The 25,876-nt window shown below is 46.7% G+C and overlaps 1 protein-coding gene across 1 annotated transcript in view; it reads right to left on the bottom strand.

Moving 5' to 3' along the window:
* LOC142560251 (uncharacterized) overlaps positions 1-24,745 on the bottom strand; it is a 151,739-nt gene extending 126,994 nt beyond the window's left edge. Inside the window, exons 1-2 of the mRNA XM_075672205.1 lie at positions 24,128-24,745; positions 9,378-9,504 (exon numbers count right to left, since the gene is read on the bottom strand). Coding sequence (XP_075528320.1) covers positions 9,378-9,504; positions 24,128-24,202 — 202 coding nt within the window. The 5' untranslated portion in view covers positions 24,203-24,745. The remainder of the gene's footprint in view (positions 1-9,377; positions 9,505-24,127) is intronic.
* Positions 24,746-25,876: the final 1,131 nt, after the last annotated feature.

Raw genomic sequence — 25,876 nt, 5'->3', positions numbered from 1 at the left:
CGCGTGAGGAGACACGCGATGAGAGATGCGCGCCGCGTAGAGTCGATACGTGCACACTCTACATTGTAGCTGCATAATATTACAACACGTGACACGTCATGTAGTAGTTGCACAGATAGCGGCACTCAAGCGTCAATATGTACAAAAAATACAAGAATGGAAAACATATGTATGGCATACCTGATTAAATCAAGCGGGCTAGGTAACTGCTTTTCACCGCCCTATTTCTTTAACCACCTGCGATTATTTAACGCGCACCTAAACCTGAGTACACGAGCGTGTTTTTGCCTTCCGACTTCATCAAAAATGCGGCGGCAGCATCCGGGGATCGAACCCACGACCGCGAGCTCATTAACACAAGGCCATAGCTACTGAACTACCGCGGCGTGTAAGAGCGAAACTGAGAGGAAGCATTATAAGGGTTGAATTCATTGAATGATTCATTTGATTACGAAGGATATGTTGACCAGTTCCATCGTGACTTTCCACAAATGGTTCAAAATTAAACAGCGCGACTTGGAAACGAGAACGCAAACCCGCAGACGAGACAGGAACAATCGCTGTCTTCCAACTGAGATTCCTCGTTATAATGAAGATACATACCAGAAGTACTCGTCCAACATCGCATTATTACATTCCGAATCATACCGAGCCGACCAGCCTAATCTACGATGTTGCTGAATATCATTCCAGAAAGTTTGATTGTCACAGCAACCGACAGAAGTGACATAATGATCATCATGAAGGAAATAAAACCCAAACAGACACAGAAAGTGAAGACAAATACGGAGAACTAAGGAAGAGCCACATTATACGGGCAAATGCATAGATATAGTGAACAAACAGATGAAGAAATGATGAAGTGAATGCGAACCAAAATATGGAAAACAGAGAAAAAAGCTGTTTCATCGACTTTCGCAAGGCGTTGCCTTAAGCAACCACCCCCCGAGCAATCTCTAAACGAAATGTGGGCGTGTTGACGTCACATCATGTGCTTGTGGTGAACTGCAAGGAAACATCTCGCACGTAGTGTTAACGCACGCGAGAACTCCGCGTTACGCTTACAGCGCAGAAGATAGTATGGTTTTTTTAGGGACTAAACAATCTAATTATTCCGGATTCTGACAATATGGGATCAACAAGGAATGGCGGAGCTGGTTTGATTGAAAAACGTTTGACGTTTAACTTGTTCGTCTAGAAACCCCAGTTAAAATGGCAACCTATATCACTGACAGCTTCTCACAAATCTGTAGAATATCGTCATCTGTTAGAAAGAACGCTCCAACGTGCTGCTCTCAACCTGCTCGCGCTCTAGTTGCAAGCGCCGGTGGGAGCCGTCAATGCGCTGTACAGGGGTGTACAAAGCTACCAGCGCCACCAACCACAAGTCATCTGCTGCAAAGCCGGGCCATTTCTCCCACGCTTGCCAGAAAGAGAAAAATCGCACGTGCTTTATGATCTGTTGCCTTTAGCAGTGGACCGCGCTGTAAATGCTGACAAATGGAACGACGTTTCTTGGCGTATAAACGTACCCGGCAATAATTATTGGGTCCGAGTAGAAGAAGACAGCACTGACTATATAGACCCACCGAATTGTCGGCCAGCCTTTTTGAGGTACGTACTTGACCCTTACTCATCGCGTTACGGCATTCGTTCTCAATTACGAGAGCGAATAAGAAAGTCTCTGCCCCTATTTATTGCTTGGCAAGATTACCGCTGTAAATGCGAAAGTCAACATATCCATTCCCAGCGATGGACTTTTCGTGGACCTGCCCGGCCTTATCTGCCGGTAGTTCCGCGGCACGGCGCTGCTGTCAGTTGTTGAAGATGGAGGTTGTGCTTCACACGTCCACGGCGTACGAGCAACGAAGTGTGATCCGTTTTCTATCGAGCAAGGGACGAACGCCCACCGAAATCCACAGGGAAATGCAGCCCACGTATACGGAAAGCTGCCTCGCTTTGAGAAGTGTGAGGTGGTGGTGTTGAGTTCGCAAAAGGCCGTGACGACATGCATGATAATAAGCGTTCAGGGAGGCCGCATGAGTCGCAATTTCTACCACAGGGACTTCAAAAATTTAGAGCTGCGATGGAGCGAATGTCTGAACGAGTTTGGGGACTACGTGGAAAATAGTGTAATCTACGTAGAACAGTACCTTTATTTCTAAATACCTGCATGCATATTATTTTGACCAATAAGAAATGGGGGCAAATACTTTCTGCTTCTCCCTCTTATATGCGTGCCATAGCTCAATAATTCGCATAGCGCCGCAAACGAAAGAAAGCACTCCTGGAATTGCTTCCAGCTGTTCGCGAAGTTGATCACGCAAAACGCAGCCACACAAGCGGTGCTTGAAAGACAAGAGACGTCGGGAAGTGTATAAAGCAAGCTCCAACTAAAGACAGATGCAATAACGCACAAAAAGAAAAAAAACTATTTGCGCAAGTCCTCCCCCGTGCAGTGAAAGCAAACCAGCGACAATGTCCAGAGGGGGACACCTCGGGGCATTAGGGCAGCCAATTAAGGAAGGAAGCGAACGGCAAGAGGATAAGAAAGATATAAAATTGGCAGGGCAATGTGGGGAGGGCGCGGGCGACGAGAATAAATAGTCGCTCGTTAGGTTTTGCAGCCCAGCGCATCGCATGCTCTTCTTCTTCTTCTTCTTCTTCGCGCCCTGCTATTCTCTCAGCGTACCGGCCTGCACCAGTGGCTGTGTATCTTTTCACCGCCCGATCATTTTTCCCTCTTTTGATTTCTCTTCGTTGCTATACCGAGGGGGGGTCGGAGCCAGCGACCACGGCTTATACCAGGAAGCTGCCCTAACAAGCTAGCTGCAGGAGGACTGCCCTTGTCAGGGAATCATCGTCACTTCTTCCTTTTCTTTATCGACACGCTCATTTCCAGCCCCACGACGTTCCTGGCCGAGGTTGCCTCCAAAGCCCCGTCTCGTCCGGCGCTCGCGGATGCGGCGGCAGTGCCATCGATGGAGAGAGAGCGCAGGACAAACTTCCCTTGTTAGCACTTCCGCGCAAACATACACACATATATATACACACACACAGACACACGAACAAGATACAGAATGTAGGAACGCACGAGCAGAAGGGAAACCGAACACGGGAACAAAATGAATCCCCGGCAAGACTAGGGAGGCGACCTCGTCGGCGTTACGGTCTTTGCGCGGCGCTATCAGGAACGGTACGATGCCCGCGCCGCTGCAATTCACGGTTTGGGGTTCCTTCGCGAGGCACCTCCCGTAAATTCTGGTAATCCGTCTCGCCGAAAGCGGGGCGGCCCCCGAAGTTACGCGGTGCGCTGGACCGGAAAAATAGCCCGGGCCACGAGAAAGTGCGTCATTGCTTTGGGTGCTCCTTGCGTTGCGAAATATGCCGTCGAAATAAGATGGCGCGAAAACAACTGTGCCCAGCACCCGTGTTGGCCGAGTCGCACTGTCCTTTGCACCCTTTCTTTTTGCGTTGATTGATTTGGACAAGTGTTAACCTACAAACTGTTCAAACCTGCCGTCTGGAATACCAAGCAGGTTTCGCCTGCGGCTTTGTTCGAACTAACCTTTCACTTTTGGACTAAACTCGAACAAAGAAACACGTTAACCTGATCAGAACGCACGTCTGGAAACAATAGTTTTGCTCAATGTGCTCCACAACAGACGACGCGGGCGCGTCTGTTGTATCCGCAGCGGGAAAACAAACCGCCATGCGTGCTCTCCCGATTCGCCGAGGCTATAGAGTAGCGCGGCTTCCGCGCCCTTTCCGCGATTCTATAACGCAGCACAGTATACGGTTGTTGCCTTTTCACTGCCCTTTTCTGAGCCTCTTGCATTGGCTTAGCGTGATCGTCTGTTGGTTTCTCGCCGAGCCTTCTTCTCTATATTTTCGTCGTTCATTTTTGCTGAAGATCAGCCTCGACTACACACCGAGTCCCACTACTATCTTACCTCGCGCACTCGGTGTCCTATACGGGCGATAGGACCCCCACCACTCCTAGTTTCGACCCCACATCGGCGGTCTGCCTCTTTCCGCCCAAATGAGCCGACAAAATCTTGTGGGGGTCGGAAATTGGAAGGTGCATCTATCGTCCACCCCGTCGGTCTATACCGGTTGAGCCGGGAAGCCCGCTTTCTGCCTCTCTCGAAGACTTGTTTATTCTGGTGGGTTTCTTTCTTTCTTTCTTTCTTTCTTTCTTTCTTTCTTTCTTTTTTTATCAGGCGCTTGCCAGGCCGTGCGCTTCGGCAGAACAAAGCAATCCGGATAGGATGGTTTCAAGGGCCAGCTTCGTTCGACTTCCGGTGTTTGATCTTCGGTTTGCCCGTACTTCTTGGATGCGGAAAACAATCGCGGTCCAAGTTCGGGTTTTGCTCAAGTTAGGTGCGCTCGCTCGCGTCCGCGCTATTTGTTCCGGCTTTGCGCAAACAAAGAATGGCACACGAAACGATGCGACCGGCCAATTAAATGGTCGCAACAAAGGCGAAAACGCGGTAAACTTGTTTTGTTTCTTTCAGAGCAATCATAGCGGTCTCGGCGAACATCTTACAAGCAACGCAGCTCTGAGAAGCCGCACGCCTGGTCGAGAGCCTAGCCGTCTTACAAACCAGTGGAGTCCGCGGTGGGGAGGGTAAATTGGTATATATTCACGTTCGATTGATCTTGTTTAGGAGCAACGATTGAGCAACACGAACACAACTCAGACCTTATCATAGCCTTGAAAAAGCCTGATGAACGTGTTAGCTGCCCTTCCGTCTCATTGACGTCCGAAGAGATATACTTCCTCGAAGGCACTTGACGAGTTATTATGTTCTTTTTTTCTCTTTCATGAGTGTTTTCACACTTTTTGAATGAAGGTTTGTTTGCCTATCAATCCGTTGTTTATCACTCCGCGTTTTTTTTATTCCAGCAAGTGTTAAAAAAGAAGGATAGTAACTTTACTGCCGCTTTGTTCTTGTTCATAGTTAAGAGCAAGATCACATTTGTTTTTAAGTATCCTTCAGCCAAATCAATTAAGTGTTCTTTCACAGTCGGTATTCTGACACTTTTTCCGAGCACACGAAGGCAATGTACAAGTTTATCGAAAATAATATAACTAACAGAGAAGGGATGCTTTCTTTTTCAAACTACCGAAATTTATTTTTTCCCGAGAACTAATCTGTCTGTACATATTTTTACTGTGTGCAATTAGTAAATCGGTAAAGTCACAATGATGTAGTTTGTTTTCCGTGTCCCATTGATAACGAATATTTCGTTGTTCTTTTTTTCTTTTTACTATGTTTCCATTTTTCTCTTCATTAAAGAACTGGTTTAAAAGTTGCATGAAGCTGATAGCCCGATTCGGACTGACCAGGTGGTATGTTTCAAGAGGGGGACATTATTTGCACAAAACCTCATTGTCCAAGTAGCTAATTACATAGGTTCATTAAATAGCGTTTTTAATATTCACCTTAAAGAACGTGCTGCGGTCGCAAAATTGTGATCGAGCAATCGGGGTGTCGCGTTTGCTTCGCAGAAATCCAAGCACTAGCACCACTTACGATATATGCATCACAACATGGAAAAAAAAGAAATGGCAGTGCATCAGCATTTCTATTAAGGTGTCCCATACTGTTTGACTCACGCACTTGAAAATCCGCCAACAGAAACGTCAATGTATTTCATAGTGCATCAGACGGGATATCTATAAAGTTGTGCTAGTATTGCGATTTCCGCTAAGCGAGCGTGGGTTCACTGTTGTGCGGGTTCAGTTTCGTTATTGCAAAACGCGCTCCAAACGAAATATTTTAAAAATTACCAAGCTTGTATTTCAATGAGCGACCTGTGCAGTCCGTTTCCCCATGCAGATAATTTACATCTCTTATAACAATGCATCACAAAAGTCACAAGCAACTGAAGAAAAAAATGTGTCCAAACTGATAAATAAAAATATATAGTTGCATATGCCTTTGAGGACACAGCAAAGCGTGGTTGTAACTTCAAAATGGAAAAAGAAAAATGGACACAGAAATTACGTACGAGCCGTAGCATTGTTTATGATCTACTCTGCTTGTAATCGGCTGCGTATCGTAGACTGTATTTTCTTACATATAGGTAAACAATGGTCGTTGTACATTCCTATGATAGGATCCTCTGTGTTGCACTGTTTACCCACGCTTACACTCAAGCAACTCACACCAGAGTCAGTTTTGTTAAACCCGTGACAGGAGTCGGCTGCTGTCATAAAAGGTCATCCAGGCACGCTCAAGCTCTTTCTACCAGCATTTCACCCGGACGACCCCTAACAATTTCGTTGGAAATAAACAAATACTGATATCTGAAAGCCCAAAATCTAACAAACGGTTACATTCGAAACGGGGCGCATATTTACATCCACGAACGCGAGACATGTATGAAAAGAAAAGGTCGACACACACAAGCATTTAAGCCCATCTATTGTTATATTTCCACACAGCGACAGTGCGTTTTCTTTTCTTTTCTTTTTTTTTTTTTTTGCTAGAGTAAATCAACAGTGGGCGAAATTACATTTGCACAACGTCGAAGCGAAAGAAACGCGCTTCGAAACCAATACGAACCACAGCACAACCAACAACAAGCAAGGACCCTCGTGTAATGACGAAACTCAACCATCTTTCCAATGTACAGCACTCTCTCACGCTTCGCGTCGCGATTTTGTGAAGTTCGTTAGGCAACACGGCACCAGGTATTGAGTAAACGAAAGCGCTTGACATCTTGAGCCCGCGCGCAAGGCTCCATATGCCTGAGCGGATCGTTAATTGATTAACGCTGTTAGTACTTGACCTTCCATTTTTACTTTCCTCATATTCATTACATGCTTACGCGCATTTTTATACGCAGGTACATCCTCTTCAAGCGTGATCTGCAGTGAAGTCTGCAACGCACGCCTCTAGGGAGTCGATCGATGGCCACGTGACAAAGAGGCTCGGCTTCCGATAAACATTCTCCCCTCCCCCTCCCCTCCCCACTCGCCCCATTCTTGATCGGAAAAAACAAAGAAGAAAAAGCAGAGCCAGCAATCCAGAAGATAATCCTCATTTGATGTTTGCGCCCTTGCGACAGGACATGCGGGAAACAAGCGAATGGAGGAACTTAGCACTAAGCCTCTGAGTATATATAGGAGCTCATGTGACCTTTGCAAGCCGAGGTCAAAAACATGACGACAGTTCAATAAACTAATCAACCAATGTTTATTTTCTGCCTTTAAAGCAATACAGAAAGACCTGTCTCTGAAAAAAAAAAAACAATATACCTGGAAAGCGTGATGAGTTGTAAAAAAATTCAGACTTTGCGAATGCTAACTCGAAACTGTCATTATCGACGTTTCAAATTGCCCTCTCTTTTCGGCTGCGCCCTTCGTGCATTGGTACCGATAAAGAAAAATTTAGAGTTGCATTTCTCGGATCTCGCATTACCTTTAAGCAAGAGCCACGCCCATTTCGCGTAAACTAGAACGAGCATCGCACAAAATGCCTTCGTTAAGTAAATTAGGGATGGTGCGGTTACCTCATTTTACATTAAGCATCGACATCGGACTCAATTTGTTGCTACAAAAAAAAATTTGGCACGCGCCTTTCTCGTTTGTGTTTGCTAATGACATAACCGTTAAGAGAAGTGCTTAGTTTACTGCGGATAAAACCGAAAACCCCGGTACATACTTCCACAAAGAAAGTCAGGAGCCGTTTCTAAACGCATGGAAAAGTTTCGAAACGTGTAGAGGTTCTGGCGCAATACGCAAAATTTGGAGGACGCTTAAGCTTCGCCGTTAAGAGTGGAACGCCCCATAGCGTTCGAAGTTCTCTCACTGCTTCTCACGCTTCCCGGCAACTGCAGCCTATGCAACCATAATCTTTACTGAGAAACGCTGGCCGCGAACGCTGTGCACGGAGGCGAGCTTTTCGGTAGAAACGCGGCCTCTTGCGCGGAGGCGAGCGCCATCTGGAGGTGTTGCAAGCAACCGGGTGCACCGCTGTATGAATGGTACAAACGCTGGAAAAGTGGCTTGTGTTTCAGTTTCCGCGCAACAGAATTATATTTTCTCGTATATTCAAATTACAGTCCGACGCCATCATGTTTGTATGATGTGCAAGTCGTACTTTGCGATTTTTCTGACGCATTTTGCTTTTAGAAATTCTAATTACTCCAGTAACTTCTTTGCGCTACACGGAGGGCCTGCGTGGTTCGGGTATGCGTGGTTCGAAAGGAGGTTGGCTCTAAGACGGTCGACGCTAAACGCGGGACGCCGATGCCGGATTTTCTGCAACATGGAGCCCTTAACGTTGTCGCGTTAAAACAGCGAGACCAATGACTAGCCGTTAACACGACCCTGCGACCTACCCCCGGCAAAGCATGCACGCAATAGTGAACACAATCGGAGAATTAGCCTTTTTTTTTAATGCGTAAACATAAGAAGTGTCAATGTGCATGTGCGTGCATATATATATATATATATATATATATATATATATATATATATATATATATATATATATATATATATATATATATATATATATATATATATATATATATATATATATATATATACACCCGCAGTTGCACTTCGCTCCTCGAAGAGGCAGGACGCGTGTGAGTGAGCTCCGGAACATCACTTTTCAATGTCGTGAACAGCGTTGAAATCATGGAACAGGGACCTCGACAGATGGGGCGTAAAGCCAACACATTTGTCTCACATTTATCGCTGAATCGCCAGTGAATTTGTCTCTGGCGGAGTATTACCGGAATGCTAGTCAAGGCACAAGACCAAAACATGACCATCCTGAAGACCGTCTTCCTGACAATAACTACACTACAGGGTTTCTCTCATGGTTGCACTGGGATGTCAAGCTCCAGGTCTGTTTCATTCATTCATTCATAATGTGTAAGCAAGGCGGCACTAAACAAAAGAAATGCCACAGAAGTTAAGGAGTCGCAGAAATAGAGGCAAACTTCAAAACTCGCCGTAGTTGCTTAGTGGCTATGGTGTTGGGCTGCTAAGCACAGGGTCGCAGGGTCGAATCCCGGCCACGGCGGCCGCACTTCGATGGGGGCGAAAACACCCGTGTACTTATATTTAGGTACACGTTAAACAACCCCAGGTGGTCCAAGTTCCCGGAGTCCCCAACTACGGCGTCCCTGATAATCAGATCGTGGTTTCGCACGTAAAACCTTATAACTTTTTTTAAGCTTCCCGTAAGGTAGTGTAATAGCGATGTAAAGCCAGCTTAATTGAACTCAGCCTGAGGCAGGTACATAGAGTTGACAAACACACACACAGGCGCACGCACGCATGCACGCACGCACACACGCACACACACGCACAACAGAATAGAAGTAATTGTCACGCGATCACATCCTACCTGCACTGTCGACGATAACTGGAACGCACAGGAGCAGACCAGCTAGGCAGAGACAAAGGCCGCCGGGTGAAGTCAGTGTCCCGCTCCTGGCAATGACGCGCGGGGTCATCGCTCCCCTTGACCGCTCCTGTGAGACGAGAGAGGAAAAGGTAAGAGTTGAGACGCGTCGCAGAGTGCCCAGTTTCAAAAGCGCCGCCTTCACATCTTCCCACCCTCGCGGAATACGCAGGCTCGCACGCCTTCTGACGACGACAGATATTGCGCGGCAGCGTCTACCCGAGGCCGCTGCATAAAGCGTGCTTTACCTTTGAGTAGGCTTTTTTTTTTAGGAACAGTTTTATCATCTCTACAGACAAGCTTATAAGCTTTCATGGTCCGGAGCAGAAACTGAAACAGGAAACCAAAGGAGGAAGTCAGGAAACTGAGGTCAAACACGGCGGTCCCTGTGGGTACGATCCATGTTTTGAGGCAACAACAACATCGTACCGCGGTTATATGGTTACAATAAACACTCGAAGGTTCCCACCCTTCTGCAACGTATGTTTTTACAGCTTCTACAAAACCTTTGTTAGTGCGCATAAAATATGTGAGGTAAATAGACAATGAAGCAAAAAACAAGTATAGCCGCAATTCAGGCGTGATTTGGAATTATATATACATAAAAAAATCATCTTCGATGCTTTACTCAGAAATTATTATACATGCAGGTTAATTTCTTATGCGCTTCATATTCATTATAGGTTTTATAAAGCGTATCGCAATAGGCCTCGTGGACTGGTATGACGGCGCTAGCGGTCCCGAACACGGTAGCGCCACAGCGGCCAGGTTGAGCAACATCCTTTTGTTCCCTTCCCGGCACGTTGCCCGAAGTTGTGCGCGGTAGGATGTGGTCGTGTGGTAAAATGGTATCGCGAAACCAGCCCCGCTCGCTCTTCTACGGCTACCGAGGCATAGGCGAAGTTGATGAGTTCTCAAAACGACGAAGTTTCGTTCGTGGTGAGGACTTATGCGCCTGCTGTTTACGCATACTGCGCGAGGGAAGAAGCCGACAGTGCCATCGGTTTGTCCAATATCTTCGGAGCGCGCGTGGCGCATAAGAGCCTCGAACGTGCGCTTAGACGTGAGCGAACGGTCTTATTGCTATGCATTCCGGTTATCATCGTAACACCAGTTTTGTAGTCCTTGCGCTATAGAAAGCTAGTACTGTAGTAGCTAGTAGTGTGTGTGTGTGTGTGTGTGTGTGTGTGTGTGTGTGTGTGTGTGTGTGTGTGTGTGTGTGTGTGTGTGTGTGTGTGTGTGTGTGTGCGTGTGCGTGTGCGTGTGTGTGTGTGTGTGTGTGTGTGTGTGCATGCGTGCGTGCGTGTGTGTGCAAAAAATCATATTTTTGCACGATGGCGTCACGTGACACGTGAATTCGGGAAAGCAGGCACGTGGCTAAAAAAGCCTACGGGTGCTACCTAACGATATCAAGGCTGCCAGATTCAAGACCTTCGATGAAAGAACTGCAGGCGCACGTAGAAAAGCAGACGCAAACGCTTAATTTCAACGTTTCGGCCAGACCCCGGCCGAAACGTTGAAATTAAGCGTTTGCTTTTGCTTTTCTACGTGCGCCTGCACTTACTTCGATTTACTAAACACCGGATCCGATGAACTACTTCCTTCATATAATATATAGCATGGTTGTTCGTTGTGCAGCCCGACGTAGCAGCATAGCAGACGACCGAACGAGCCGAAGCCAGAGCCGAAGCCAGTGCCGAAACGTCGCGATGTTCTCCTCCCACATGAACACCTTCGTTCTCGTGACGTCACTACACGTACGCCCTGTTGGAAATGAAACGTAAACTGATTGTAGCAAAGCTAACAAAGTAAATTATTTAGGGCATTGTGAACCTAGTAATATTTTTTTTCTGTGGTTTCAATATCGATGACCTTCATTTAAAGTAACACTGCATAAAAAGCCGAAATTGTCCTATAAGCACGCCTTCATAAAATCACGGCATGACAAGATGTCGCGTTGAGCTCTGACGGTTTAGAGAAGTTTTAAAGAGCACGACCGCGGTAGAAGGTGTCAGTTGTCAACGGGTTCTCACCGTCCATTACAAAAAGAAAACCACAGACAGGCATTGGTGACTTTAAAACATTACGGTTCATATCTTATTTAGGCTCGACGAAGGTGCCACATGGCTCCGGGAATCATATGCTTGGCTTTTTGACTCGCACGAACCTTAGTATTGTAATAAACAACTACGGTGATGTGCTGCCTCTCTTTCGGTTTTTAAATGTATTGCTTCACATTCAAGACCAACGTTGTTCTATAGCTTTAGGTAAAAACGTAAGTCCTGAAAAGTTGCTCCTCTGTTTTAGTTATAACGAAAGAACCCAGACAATTTTTCTGGCTCGAAATAAAGCCTTTCTCGCCGAAAAGCCCCAATAACAAATTGTCGAACGTAAGATGTGAGGTCTACAAATGATATCGGGGAAAAAAAATTATTGTCACACTTTCGGGAACCACGCAGAAACCGGAGAGGAACGTCGATGAGAGTGCGACCCGAGCTGCCGCCTTCTGTGTCGCGTTTCGTCGGAATTCGGCGGGAAAAAGTCATTACTTGCAGCGAGCATACCGATAATTGTATCGGAAATCGATGAGCCGCGTGGCCCCGGTCCTTCATCCAAACCCGCCGGTCGTAGTTTCGTGTTATCCCGTCCACGAACTCTCTCGGCCATCGCCTACAGGGCCATTCACTAACGCTCTGACGGACTGAGAGAAGTTCGCAGAAGTTCGCCAAGTCTAGAGTCTTGCGAACTTTTTTTTTTTTTTTTCGGTCGTAAGTTGGACTGGTTGGTTTCGGCGTTATTATTCGTTTTCCTCAAGCGCTGAATATCCGTTTACGCGCGAAGGATTTATGCATGGATAATATATAAGCTATCACACAAAGAAGGTGGATTTTCGGATGTTGGGTCTTTGGCACGTTCCCCCTTAACATAGCGCACGCTCGGGCGTTGTGAGTGACGTCATAATGGCAATGTTTAGGGTGCACTAAAGAGGCAAAAAAAAATAATAAAAAGTGTGGAGGTACGACGCACGAATCAGAATCTACGTCAAGCGAAACTTTCACGAAGCGTTCAAATAAATTCTGTGCAACTAAATGTTACGCGTACTACTGTCCTTGCCTTGATCTCATGCAGCGGGTAATCGTATCCGAAGTTGCTTGTTAACGCACCGCACAGCTTCGCAACTTCAGCAGTGTTGATGTTTAAGCAGTATACCGTTCACAAGATCATGTCGATTATCAGGAATACGAACACCTATTCAGGCGGACGCACAACAGAGACGTCGACGCAGCGATGGGACGAGGGCGAAGGCGATGTGTGATGCTCCTGGAAGTATGTTGGGCGCTCCTCGACAGGATTGGCTGGAGCGACGCTCTGTAGCTTATCCATAAAGCGACACCTAGGTGAAGAACACAAACGAAACTATTAGCAAGAAACGAAAGAGTAGGAAGAAAGAGTCGCGCCATTCCTCTTGTCCACCACCAGGGATCGCCTCCTGCACAAACGAGCACGACTCGGACTGGAGCTGTATCCAAGACCGCGGGCTTTGAGATCACAACGGAGCTCCTTTTGAGATATCGGAGGCCACGCACGGAGAAAAGTTTTCTTCGCGAAAGGGGACCGCATGAACCGTTCTGCGTAACGTTTTCTCCAACCGATGCCGCACAAAAGAGCGCAAGACTTACACACTGCGCATAATACTGTTTCAGCTATCTCGTCACTATTTCAAATTATGAGCGAAAGTGTAACTGAATAATGTGTCACTCTGGTGCAGTAAATGTCTAATGCAACTTAACGTAACCAAATGTAAAGCTACACAAATTGTCTACACAGCGCTTGTCTGTGGTATTTGTTTCCATGTGTCCTCGTCTTTTTCGCGCTGTTTCACCTCACTTCTAAGTATGAACCAACTAGCCCTCATCAAGATCTTACTAATACAAATTTCCCGCAGTTCAAAATGCAGTGACACGCGCCTATACTTTCTTAACAGTAATCAGCTAACGCCTGTTGACGCATAGAAGTATCTCGGTCTTCATATCACAAATAATATCTCATGGGACGCCCACATTGAGTACGTCAGTAACAATGCTAACCGTATGCTTGGATACCTGCGTCGTAATTTCGCACCTGCGCCTTCATCCCTTAAAGTAATTCTTTGCCGAACATTGGTACGATCAGAGCTCGAATACGCATGCGCCATATGGGATCACGCTAAAACCACTCTAACACTTGCCCTAGAATCAATCCAAAACCGTGCAGCTAGATTCATTTTATCAAATTACTCGCGTCATTCCAGCATTATACAGCAATGACAAATACCCTAATGTTACCCGATCTTTCATCCCGTAAAAAAATGCGCTCGCCTTTCGCTATTTTATAAAATTTTTCACTTCAACCCTGTATTAAAGAGCAGCTTCTCACACAACCGTTTCACATTTCATCTCGTTCAGATCATTGCTGTAATTTAGGCGTGCCGTCGTGTAAGACTCATCTTTACAGTGATTCTTTCATTCCTCGAACAAGCACGGAATGCAACCATCTTCCCGCTGCCACCGCCCCCATCACGGACACTACTAACTTCAAGAACGCCATTCAACATGACATTGCTTAAATCCAATGTTATTTGTGCAAATTGTTAATTATGTTTCCCCCACTCCTTTCAGTACGGCCTCAGGGCCCTGAAAGTAAATAAATAAATAAATAAATAAATAAATAAATAAATAAAAGGGCGACTTCTTAAATGTAACTTTTGAAAGATGACTCTTATTTTAATTTTTACAGACCTGCTCTCAGAACCGAAGAAAACAGTTTGTTGCTTCGTGACTGTTTATGTCTGTCGTCGCCACGTACCCAAATGAAATTCCGATTTACGTCCGCCGCGTTCTAGCTGCAAAAGAGGGGCGGTCAAAGTGAAATCAGGCGGTTGGCACAGTGCTATCGTTTCTCCATTCTGTCGTCGGGCGAATTAATTATCCATTACTTGTTTGCGTTCCGTTGTCGGACTTCGCACAAGGAGAAAAAAATAACAGCAACTGCACTCTCGAACTGATGCTTAGATGTAGTCTCTCTCTCTCTCTCTCTCTCTCTCTCTCTCTCTCTCTCTCTCTCTCTCTCTCTCTCTCTCTCTCTCTCTCTCTCTCTCTCTCTCTCATTTTTTTTCTCGTAGTAATCGAATGGCGATCATTCAAACAAGCGAACCTGATAAAAATGAGAGCGTCCTGAGGGGTGACGGCAGGCACAAATTCTAGGGCTGGTTTGGGCACAAAACAAGCGATGTCACAATTCTTCTCAAGGAGGCAAAAAGCTAGTGAAACGCACGAAGTTATGATTAGAGCTGCTCTAACAATCACTTTGCCATTACTCTGGCGCCTTTCCCCAATTTCCGCATCCGATGACTACGGCTTAAAGTGAAGGAAGCGGAGAGAGGGGGGCACCAAATGTACGGGTGATTCCACACTTTCTTTGGCGGTCGTTCAGGCCTTACCACGTGATCTTGAATTGAATCTTGAAATTTGATAGTGAATTTTGCCTATTTAAATATCAGGCAGTACTGTGTTCAACAGTCTGGCGAGTAACACGATTACCCGTTCGATCAGTGAGGCTCCGTGTTTGTAATGTTGCACCCTTCAGTCGCTAGACTTCAATAGTCCTCGACAGTTCTTGAGATGCGACAAACGCAACCAAATTCAGTGTAGCGGAGGCGGAGCGAAACTGTCTGTCCTTTCCCAAGTATTTTAATGGGAAACACCAACGTTGAAATTTCCGCCTTAAAGGTTTCTTCGTACTCCTCTTTTGTTTGTCCGTACGCTATGCTGAAAAAGAACTATCATGATTATGCCGTCCTGACCCCGATAATGCAATGTACAGACTATCGAAGCAATAGACTACGAATAACGGACAGGTAGGAAGTCGTGTCTGAAAGCGCGCGCACGAGTGTTTTCTACAGACCTTCACGTTGGGGGCCAAATTAACACGCCCTGTGCTGGTGCCGAACCCGCTTTGCATTTCTATGCATTTGCGCTTGCTCGCATGTGCATTTTTAGGGAGAACCTCTTTCTTTTTAAATCGCAATGACATTACGCTTTCTGCCATCTGCTTGAGGTGCAACAGTTCGGTCAGTAACAAAAGACAGGGCTAGCCCTGACGCTTCCTTTTTCATTGCCTTTTAGTTGCGCCGTTAATATGTTACCATAAGTTAACAACAATTGCCCAAAGCAACACTTCGCTTAGTCATCATGCGTAATAATTTATTTTTTTCCCGAGCAATTATATTTGCCTGTAGCGTATTAGAAACCACATAATTCTAGAACACAAAGGCTATGCGCGACTAATTGCCCTACAACAATTTCGCGATAAGAATTGGACATGAATGTTCACACGACATCCACAAGGTCGTTCGAAGCCAGAAGGACGAAGTTCAGGCTAGTATATACAGCACCTATCGATTCCATGCTACTGTTCTTTCTAGTGTATCCAATATATAAAAGCCCGGTGCTTCGATCGGCTATGCACAATATACCTTTTCCGTTACCCGCCTAGGGCAACATCCGACGGTGAGCATTCGACGGTGTGGAAATTTCGCAAACACCGCCCCTAAAAGTGTTCTGCCGTTTTAAGAACGATCACGCGAAACTGCGGATCTTTTTCTCTCATTTTCTTTTCTTTTTTTCCTTCATTTTGCCGGCACTGCTGCTGACGGCAGCGCCAGCGCAAATACGCGACATCGCGCTTGTATCCTAAACTATACAAAGCGGCCAGCTATACCAGCTTCGTTGTCAAAGAAACAACGTACTTCACCAAACATTGCAGAATCCGCCGCTATCCTTTTGAATTCAATCTTTCCCAATCGGCTCGCGTTCGCCCGTTCTGGAGAGCAGCGGAACATATTTGACTGGCAACATCCGGCGCCTAACAAAGCGATCGCCTCCGCACGGTGTGCACCGCGCGAAAATTGAAGTGTACTCATAGAACATAACGTACACATCTTCGCCGACCTTTGAAAAAAAAGAGAGACGGCGAAATTCTTCGTCCGGGGTGCCTGGCGTTGTTCGCAGCTGCACGGAAAGCTAGAGGCAGCAACAGGCGCGATGCGATGGAGTGGTGCTGAGAGGCGGCGCGCGGTAAAAATGGGGATGAAAATCATCCGAGCGCGTGTTTATTCGACAGCTGCCGAGACGGGGTGCCTTCTCCTTCTTGGTCCGTCCTTTCCGCGTTTTCGATTCGAGCAAAGGATATACCGTGTCTACTCGATGCGGTACTTGGGCCACGGTATACAGTGCCGACTTTGCGCCCCGCGAAACGAAGACACTGTCAACGTTTCTGCCAGACGCTGGTTTTCAAAGAGATCATTTGATTTCTTTATGTTATGCGATGTGTGCGGTAAGTGTCGTATACGTTCTCTGTGTGTAGTTTTATTTACCGTCGCATTCACCTGAAGTAACCTGCTAAGCGTGCCTCCAGGCAAACATCTCGAGTTTTCGGTATAAAGTCTATCTATCTATCTATCTATCTATCTATCTATCTATCTATCTATCTATCTATCTATCTATCTATCTGTCTGTCTGTCTGTCTGTCTGTCTGTCTGTCTGTCTGTCTGTCTGTCTGTCTGTCTGTGTCTGTGTGTCTGTCTGTGTGTCTGTCCGTCCGTCCGTCCGTCCGTCTAATAGTTTTCGCTTCGCGCCAACATAGGTCACTGCAGGTAGTCAATAGTCTAATGAGTATAGCATCGGGCTGGCTTCGCTGAGGGGACCGGGATCGAAGCCAACCATAAGACCAGCGTGGGTCATTGGGGGTATGTGAAGAAACTTTATTGCAGGTCCGGCGAGAACTTGTCGCGTCGCAGGATTTATTTCTCAACCTTCTGCGGTAACAACATGGCTAGCATATTGTCCATAATAATGAGCAATAATGTCCCTTAATAATAATGCGATTGGTATTCTTAAGGGACCTCACGTACTTTCCGGTATCAATTAATCCATCAACTCTAGCGTGCCCTCCCCAAAAACACGCCTGCGATGTCTTACGTTTTTTTTTTTTTCACAGCAAGCAGTAGAAAACGCAATTTCGTTGAACGTAAAGCTCCCGTTAATGTTGACACTTTAAGAACTCCAAAATACAATACCGTTGCCTGTTCCCTTACCAGGTTTCCATGGTAAGCTAGCGAAATGGGGATTTGATGTTCCGTGCGTAAAAGAAACTATGTTGCATCCGAGCCACACTGGACTGGCCATCAATACTTGTGCACCATTGGTGCGCAATGATGACAAGCCTTAGGCGTTCGCAGGTGCTCCGACCCCTGCAGCACACGGCCTCCAAGATTGGGAGAGAGAAAGAAGCTTTTTTTTCCGAGTTACTCCACTCTTAGTGACTCTAATTCTGAGTGATTCTTTCTCAGTGACTTAATTATTCGTGATTCTACTCTCAGTGACTCTATTCTTTTTTTTTTTTTTTTGTGACCCTACATTAAGTGACTACATTTCTGGAGACTATTTCTTTGTAACTCTACTTCTCGTGACTATTTTTAAGCCAGAGTCGACGCTGTCTGAGTCCAGGGGAGGTATTATATGTAAGAGTCCACCTAGTGGGCATGCCCATTTCGTCTATACTGCCGAAGTGCTGATTGGCTGTGGCGCCTCGCTACTGCGGACGCATATCCCAGCCCAGCCAATCAAAACTTCAACAGCAGACGAAATGGACACGTCCAGTAGGTGTACCCTTGCATAATACTTCCGCAGTTGTGTCTTCGTTATTGGCTCCGAGTATTTTTTGCTGGTCCCATTGACGTGTTGTATGCGGGTCACCAGCAGTGGACATATAGTCTACGGCGAGCATCCCCTCCAGTAGAGCGCTCCCACTCTCCAAGATGTAGGGAAGGTAGGGTGGGATACTTGAGCGACTCAAGAAAGTGTCCAGAGGAGAGTGCTCCCCCCAAACATGAAGTGCCTTCGGCCGTTGGCCGCGTATTTGACACGCCGTTTTGTCAGGTCTGCTTTCCTCAGTGCGGTGTTGAATAACATCCACGAGTAGTGGGCTTGCGCCTGGTGTATCATTACAGCGTCCTCTCCAGTGTGTGTTTGCGGTGGAAGGCGCTAAGAGGAGTCTGCTTTTCTTTTGGACTCCTCGACGCGATTCGAGAGTGGAGAATGGCTTCATATACTCGTTTCTAACGCCCACGTCATATATTTTGCGATATTTTTCCCGAAAGTGCGCTTTAAAAAGGAGCAAATGCGGTATTCTTTGAGGCACCGCCTGTGGCACGTGTAGAAGGCGACAGACCGGCAGCGCACCAGAACTAAATGCAAAAGACCGACTCGTGGAGGCGCGGGAGCATCGCGAGAGAACACGTCCATGGATATTTTGGAATAAAGCCCGAGGGTTAGCGAGCGGAGTTGCAACGGATATATATATATATATATATATATATATATATATATATATATATATATATATATATATGAAGGCCTGACTGTGCAAGCTGGACAAAAAAAGCACAGTGGGTTCCAGAATGCAGCGATGGACGCTGATGTCGTCAGCCTGATCAAGAAAGGAGAACAAAGAGGCTTAAGAACGCAGTAAAGATCCGAGAAATGTGCGTAAGATGACGGCGTACTGGTCTGAATGAATTATGCACACGAAGACTGAGAAAGGTCCCAGACGTTGGCGTTAAGAAAGAGCATAGCCTCACGAGTCACCGCCGACGCGATGTCTGCCAAGAACCATTCTTTAACTAGAGCCGAGGAAAGAGACTTCAGGCGTAGCGGACGGCCATATCTATATAGAGAGAGGAAGTATAACCAAACCAAACCAGAGAGCTAAACACAAGCTTGCGCTGGGCTTCTTTCGGTGGCCCTCTCGGGAGTCGGCGCTTTGGTCCCGCTGCGGGAATGCAGGTGACGAACTTACCTAATGTTCTGTGTTCGAAATAGAGGCTGCAGTGCGATTATTACTATAATGATTAGTACTTAGATATCCGGATGTACCTGTGCACATTATATATGTTTGAATGATTAACACTAGCATTTAATTCTCGTTGGTACAACTATTCGCATATTAACACGTCGCTCTGAATATTTTTTATTCATGCTGTTCTTACATTGTTTATTTAGCATTTAGCATTTACATTTAGCACTTGGCTGCTGTTTTCATTTGTTATTGTTGTTAATTGTATGTACTTGATTGTATGCCCCCCTTACTCAATCCCCAAGAAGGGGCCTTGTAAGGTATTTTACAAATAAATAAAAAAATAAATAAGGGTGAAGGGGGGGGGAGATAATTAACAACAGAGCAGATGCCAAACGTTGATTATGAGGAAAAAATAACAGCAGGAACATATGCTCAGCAGATTTGCCCTAAAGATGTAACATACAGTACTATATTCGTGATAAAATTCTGCAATTCGAACACGCAATACAATTGATATTCATAATACAGCATTACGGCACGTAATGCTGCCTTGTTATGTTTACTTTAGTCTATTTACTACGATTACCCACGAAGTACCCCAGACACAATATCAATTCTTCTTTTTCGACAGCAATTACAGGAACGCTCGAGGCGCACGCTTATCGTCGACGTCGGCGTTGTCGTGCTGTCCCAATATCGACGGCGCGTGCGCGGTTCCCGCGCGCGGTAGCTCAGAGGACATTAAGAGACGCGGGCTGCGTTCGTCTGCAAAAGAAACTACAAAGCGAAGTGGACTCACAGTCAACGCTTCGATTAATAGAAGCTCGGTGGCAGAGCCAGGACAGGTTTCCACGTGGGGCCGAGTTCCATCTCCCCAAAATTAAAACGCTCAGCTCAAAGGTCGCCGTTTCGACACCACCGCCGAACCCAAACGAGAATCGTAGAATGTGATCCCCTCGTACACGAAGGAAGGCTTCCAGAACGTATTCCCAAAGTCGCAGTAATGCAGGAACACGGGGAAGCGCGCTGTATTGCTGACAAAGGGGACGCCCTATTTCCAAGGCGACAGCGTTTTTAATGTAACGTTCTTGAAAACGGTAGCTAGTCTTGAAACTTCTTCTTGGCGCCAGTGGTACTTGGAACCGACTAACCGACAAAGTAAAACGAAAGATGGGATCGATAGGCGAATAGCCAAAAGCGTACTTGTGAAAAGCAGATATAGGAATGCTGGCATCTACACGCAGAAGACGGCATAAGGGTGGTGGCGTGAGGGGGGATGTGTGAGAAAGAGTAACATACCCGTAAGCCAGCACGCGGCTGGGGCTTACAAGTTGCGCTCGAATGACGTAACAGCGCGAACTGAGACAGCCGCCTCCGGACCTCATTACAATAAATGTTTTCACACACACACACACACACACACACACACACACACACACACACACACACACACACACACAAAATAAAAGAGGGAAGCACGAGAATGGATATATACGCGATACTCAGTTTCCGTGTTCGGGTAGTTTTCCGTCCGCCCTTTTACGCCTTTGTTATAAACATGAACCTCCTTGCGCAAGGGCAATATCTTTCCGAGAAGGGTATACGAAGCAGGTGGCGTTACTTCTGGCTTGCACAAACCTCAACGGTTCCGCAACTAAAAGTCCTGGTCATGAATTGTCTAAAAATGAAACATTTATTCGTAGCCACCTGCGTTAAAGGGGGCGTGAAAAACATTTTCTTGAAAATAAGTAACAAAATATTGCCGATCTGCAGAAGAGGCTCACGTCAATATGAGAACCGACTGTTCTTGCAATGCATGCATGCAGCAGAGAAATTACGATTTCGCGTCAAACAAAGGGAAACATTACTGGCTCTCACTTCCGCAATGTCATTATGCAGCGTTATCGAAAGCAACTGTACCCACCAACAGCTATTGGCTGATTTCGTGATCGCGAGAAGATTTTCAGTAGCACTATTATCGCTAATTTTTAATTAAATAAATGAAATAATATATATGTCTGCGATTATCTTATCCGTTATGATTCGGATGATTTGAAAATATTTTTTCGGCTTGTGATTCGTGAGACAACGTCTTTTAATACTGCGATCTTCTACCATTGGTCCGAATGTGTTTCAGCGCCCCGTTTTGGACAACGTTTTAACCCGCCAACCATGTGTATCGGTGTGCATCACATACGCATGTTCGTCGCGTTCTGTGTTTTGCTGAAACATACATTGCGCGCGTAATAGCGGCAATATTATATTGGGCGCTACTGCGCTCAGTATGACTCGCAGTGCAAATTATTCAGACTGCGATGTACACGCTACCTTCGCTAAGCACTTAATTAGTTATCCACGTTACACATTGAATTCATTCGTAACAGTGAGGATCGCTTCAGCAAAAGAAAGGCGTCTACTTGCACATTAGCATTAGGGAGCGTTCTACCCCGGCAACAAAGCCTTCTCCCTGGGTATATACATTGGCTACTACTAAAAAGTGAAACTATTGTGAAAGATGTTTCCTTAGGCCTCCGCTTCAATATCGATCGTTAATAGACACCAGGTGTGCTGAAAATTGTCGAATTCCGCAATGCTGCCAAATTTCGACATGTAGACGTTTTGAGCCAATCAGAGAGGGCCGTAACAGCTCTGTGGGCAAATCAGTATTTACAAGGCGAATTTGACAATATAGCGGAATGCGATAATGTTCAGAATGTGCTAGTACCACTGGTGCACAGAGCAAACTGGGAACATAAAACGACAACTTCAAGGCGAAAATGCTATTGCATTTAGTACGATTTGCCTAGAAACGTGCTAAATGCAAGATCAGACTGTTAGAACACCAAAAAAATTTTCATTGCTCTAACAGTCCGCAATATCGTTCCGGAATAATTTTCGCTTGGCTAGACGGAGGTTGAATGACTACGGCGCTCCCAATGTTTCAGAAGCGGTAACATGACAACTAACGAAATAAATGCTCTTGCATTTATTACGTTACAAGGACAAGTGCGACTCGTGCTAGCAGTTATCGATTCGCAAATGTTTCAACGGTTTATATAATAGCCATGGTGACCGCACGAGTGCTTGACAAGAATCCATCTGCTATCAACTGAAATCTCTACCACTTCGTTCACGACTGACACAAACGCAAGTCGGCCAAAGCGCACAAGCGATTAAGCTGCCCATCATAAGCCATGGAAGCAAAAAAAAAAAAAAAAGTCAGACCACGACAACTGGGTGCAACCTACGCGCCGCAATCAACGAAAAAGTGACGACGACGAAATGCGCTGCATCAAAAATACATAGATGGCAAAGCCCGATGCTGAAGAGCGAAAAGAAATGACAGTAAGGTTAGAATGCAAAACGCGCGGCGGAAAGGACCGTGGCAGAGGAGGAGAGTTCTGTTGCGGGAACAGCGGGGCCGTCCGGCGCCGTTGACGACGTCGAGCACGAGCTTTCCTCCTCGTCGTAATCGAGTTCTGACGGCAAGGTCAAGTTCGTCCAACAACCAGTCCGATGCTTTCTGCTGTTGCGTGCTTCCGACGCAACCCTCTCCCCTTCGTTTTTTCCGACTACCGTCTCTCTCTCTCGCCAAACACTTCTTTCGGTGTCTTTAGGCGTACGAGTGGAAAGGGCGCGGAGCCGTGCGTGAGGCCTCCGCCGAAGCCATTCCAGCGAGAGGATTCAACCTTTCGCCGCGGTCGGAGATGTGAACAACCCGTCTAGGGGCAAGGGCGGCGGGACTGTGAAAGAGAGCGAGGGGACACGTAAGCGAGAAACGCGCCGTTTTCTCCTTTCCATCTTCATTATATCCCGCCCTTCCGCCGCCGAAAAAGCGATGGAGGAGGACCTCAGACCTACCGGTTTGCCGGGCGTTTTTTCTTTTTCTGAAACGCTGCTCGACTCAGGTCGGGGCCCGACGCAGCAAGAACGAGTCTCGCGATTCGGCTGAAGTCGGGTGCCCGCGCGGTATGCGTTCTGTCTCGACGGGAGCAGCCCCACCTGATTTTTGCCTGCCTTTCGATTCAGAAGCCGCTTCGGAACAGCATAATTTGTCACGTGACATTCACCTGCTGCCGCGGACAACGCGCTCGAAGATTATACCGTATCGCCTACCTCTAGAGTACACGCCGAACGAAGCGATTCTCCGCCATCTCAACCACGCAGTCCCGATGAAGAAAGAGCCGAGTAAGAAACAACGGCAAAGGTAGAATACACGTTTCATCTAACACACAGAAAGGCAGAGTATGGACAGCTGGGCTAGTTGGTTATGATTAGCATTATGAAGGCAGACCACGGCAGGAGGGGGAAAACAGACAGTTTTCCATAAGTACGGCAGTTCCTGCAAATGTTACGACGTTATTCACATGAAGACTGCCAGCGTTTCTGAGATAGCTACAAGTGGGGTTAAGTAGATTTGCTTTTGGGGACCAACATAAACCCAACGGATCAGTTTCAATGGTCCTAACTTCAAGAAGAAACGATCTCGCAGATGTTTGTAACGGGAATGCTATCAGGTTGAAGTCACGCGCGACTTGTAGCGCAAGAGACCCCGATGACAGTGGAAGACAACCGAACACACAGCGCTGAGTGTACGTTTCATCTGTATTCCGTTGTTTTCCTAGTTGTTTTCCACTGTAACTCATTCTTGCCGTTATGAGTCAGAAAGAAAGCCGTACTGCAGCCTTCGTTGATCCCGTTAACGTTCCCCTACGTTCTTCGTGACAGCCGTTAGTATCACCATGCAGGAAAGAGTTAAGCAGGGAAAGCGCACCGTGGCAATTAGGCGTTCTTACCTGCACAGCAGGCTCACAGGAGCGAGCTTTCCTTCTCACATTCTTGAACGGAGCATCTTCCAGCAAGGTCCTCATTTCGGCGGCTCGCACTCTTCCCAGCCCTCAGCAGCGAAGTTGCACGCGATCCGTCCGCCGTAACGACACTGACACCATCACCTAAGCCACGACAAGAAACCAGAACGACAGCCGTTCCGTCGTCGCGCTCCCCGAAAAACACACGCGCACACTAGTCAAACTCTCACAACTGCCGAGCTACTGAAAGAGTTGACAATGCTCAAGTCAGTGAGGAGGGGAGAGGCTTTCGGAACGACCGGAACAACACGACCGTCCGAGCACGACGGGGCTGGGGAGTAGCAGACGACGACGACGACTCCAGGGGTGAGGCCTACGGGATCGATTCTACCGACTGGGACCGGCGACGGGTTTGTTCGAGACGCACAGAGTCACTAAAGTCACGAACGGACGCAACGAGTCGAAGCACGCCGGAACGCTGACCGCGGCCGCGTGCACTTTTCAAAGTGACCGCAACGAACACGCGATCCCGACACGCTGCGAGCCGGCGCAGACCCGCGCGAAAATTTTGGCAGGATCCAAGTGGTTCGCCGGTCCGGAGCTTCCTTCTCTTTCTTTCGTACGCCTCTCTTTCGCACGCGGCCACCACCGTACAACTCGCTCCTTTCTTCTTTCTCTCTTCGCTGTTTTCCCTCTCGCTCAAAGTGCCCGCCCTCTCCTAACCTCTCCCCGAAGGCGGCGAGCTCGAGTTCAGTGAGGGAAGAAAGCGAGAAGATTCCTTCGACCCGTCAGGTGCTGCCATCTCGCGTTGGTGGGCTGCCGCGAAAGCGCGCTCCGGGCCTGTGTTTCGATCTTCATTCCTTCCCTTATGCGAAGCCATGGCTTCTTGCAAACAGTAAAAGAGGGCGGCATGGAGCTGTCATTATTAAGGTCCCTACGGAAAGCCAGTGTTTTTTTTTTTTTTAATAGAGACTTTAGTCCTTATTGAACCACTGTGGGAATTTCGGAAGTATTAATTATTTGTCATGACGTTGTGATGAGCTCTATCGTCGGTCTTAGATAACCTAGAAACACATTATTATTATTATTATTATTATTATTATTATTATTATTATTATTATTATTAAACTAATGAACTCAGTGGCTATGGTGTTGGGCTGCTGAGCACGAGGTCGCGGGATCGAATCCCGGCCACGGCGGCCGCATTTCGATGGGGGCGAAATGCGAAAACACCCGTGTGCTTAGATTTAGGTGCACGTTAAAGAACCCCAGGTGGTCAAAATTTCCGGAGTCCTCCACTACGGCGTGCCTCATAATCAGAAAGTGGTTTTGGCACGTAAAACCAAAAAAAAAAAAAACTAATGAAAAAAATCGATCAGCACATACGTGTTTGACTTGACTGACTCATTCACAGCAAGAAAAGACAGGAGTCGAAGAAGGAACATAAAATTGAAACGTAGGCTGCGGCAATTTGATGAGGTCAATTCAACAGACCCCCCCCCCCCCCCGCCAACCATCAGGCAGGAATAGTTTGAGCAAATTTCACTCAAAAATCGCTAAAGCAATTTTTCATGTTTGGTCGAACAGGGGGAGATAGACAGAAGAAAAGGAAAGGCGGGTCAATTTAGGCGTAGTAAGGGTAAAAGCAAACGAATTCAGGCTGGTCCGCGCGAACATATATGAAGCTTTATGGCAGGGAGTTGAAGATAACATAAAGGTAATGAATAAAACTGTTAG

The sequence above is a fragment of the Dermacentor variabilis genome, chromosome 10 (genome assembly GCF_050947875.1).
Source record: "Dermacentor variabilis isolate Ectoservices chromosome 10, ASM5094787v1, whole genome shotgun sequence".
NCBI lineage: Eukaryota > Metazoa > Arthropoda > Arachnida > Ixodida > Ixodidae > Dermacentor > Dermacentor variabilis.
Note: the sequence above shows the minus strand (reverse complement) of the source record. Positions and strands in the feature narration are given on the sequence as shown.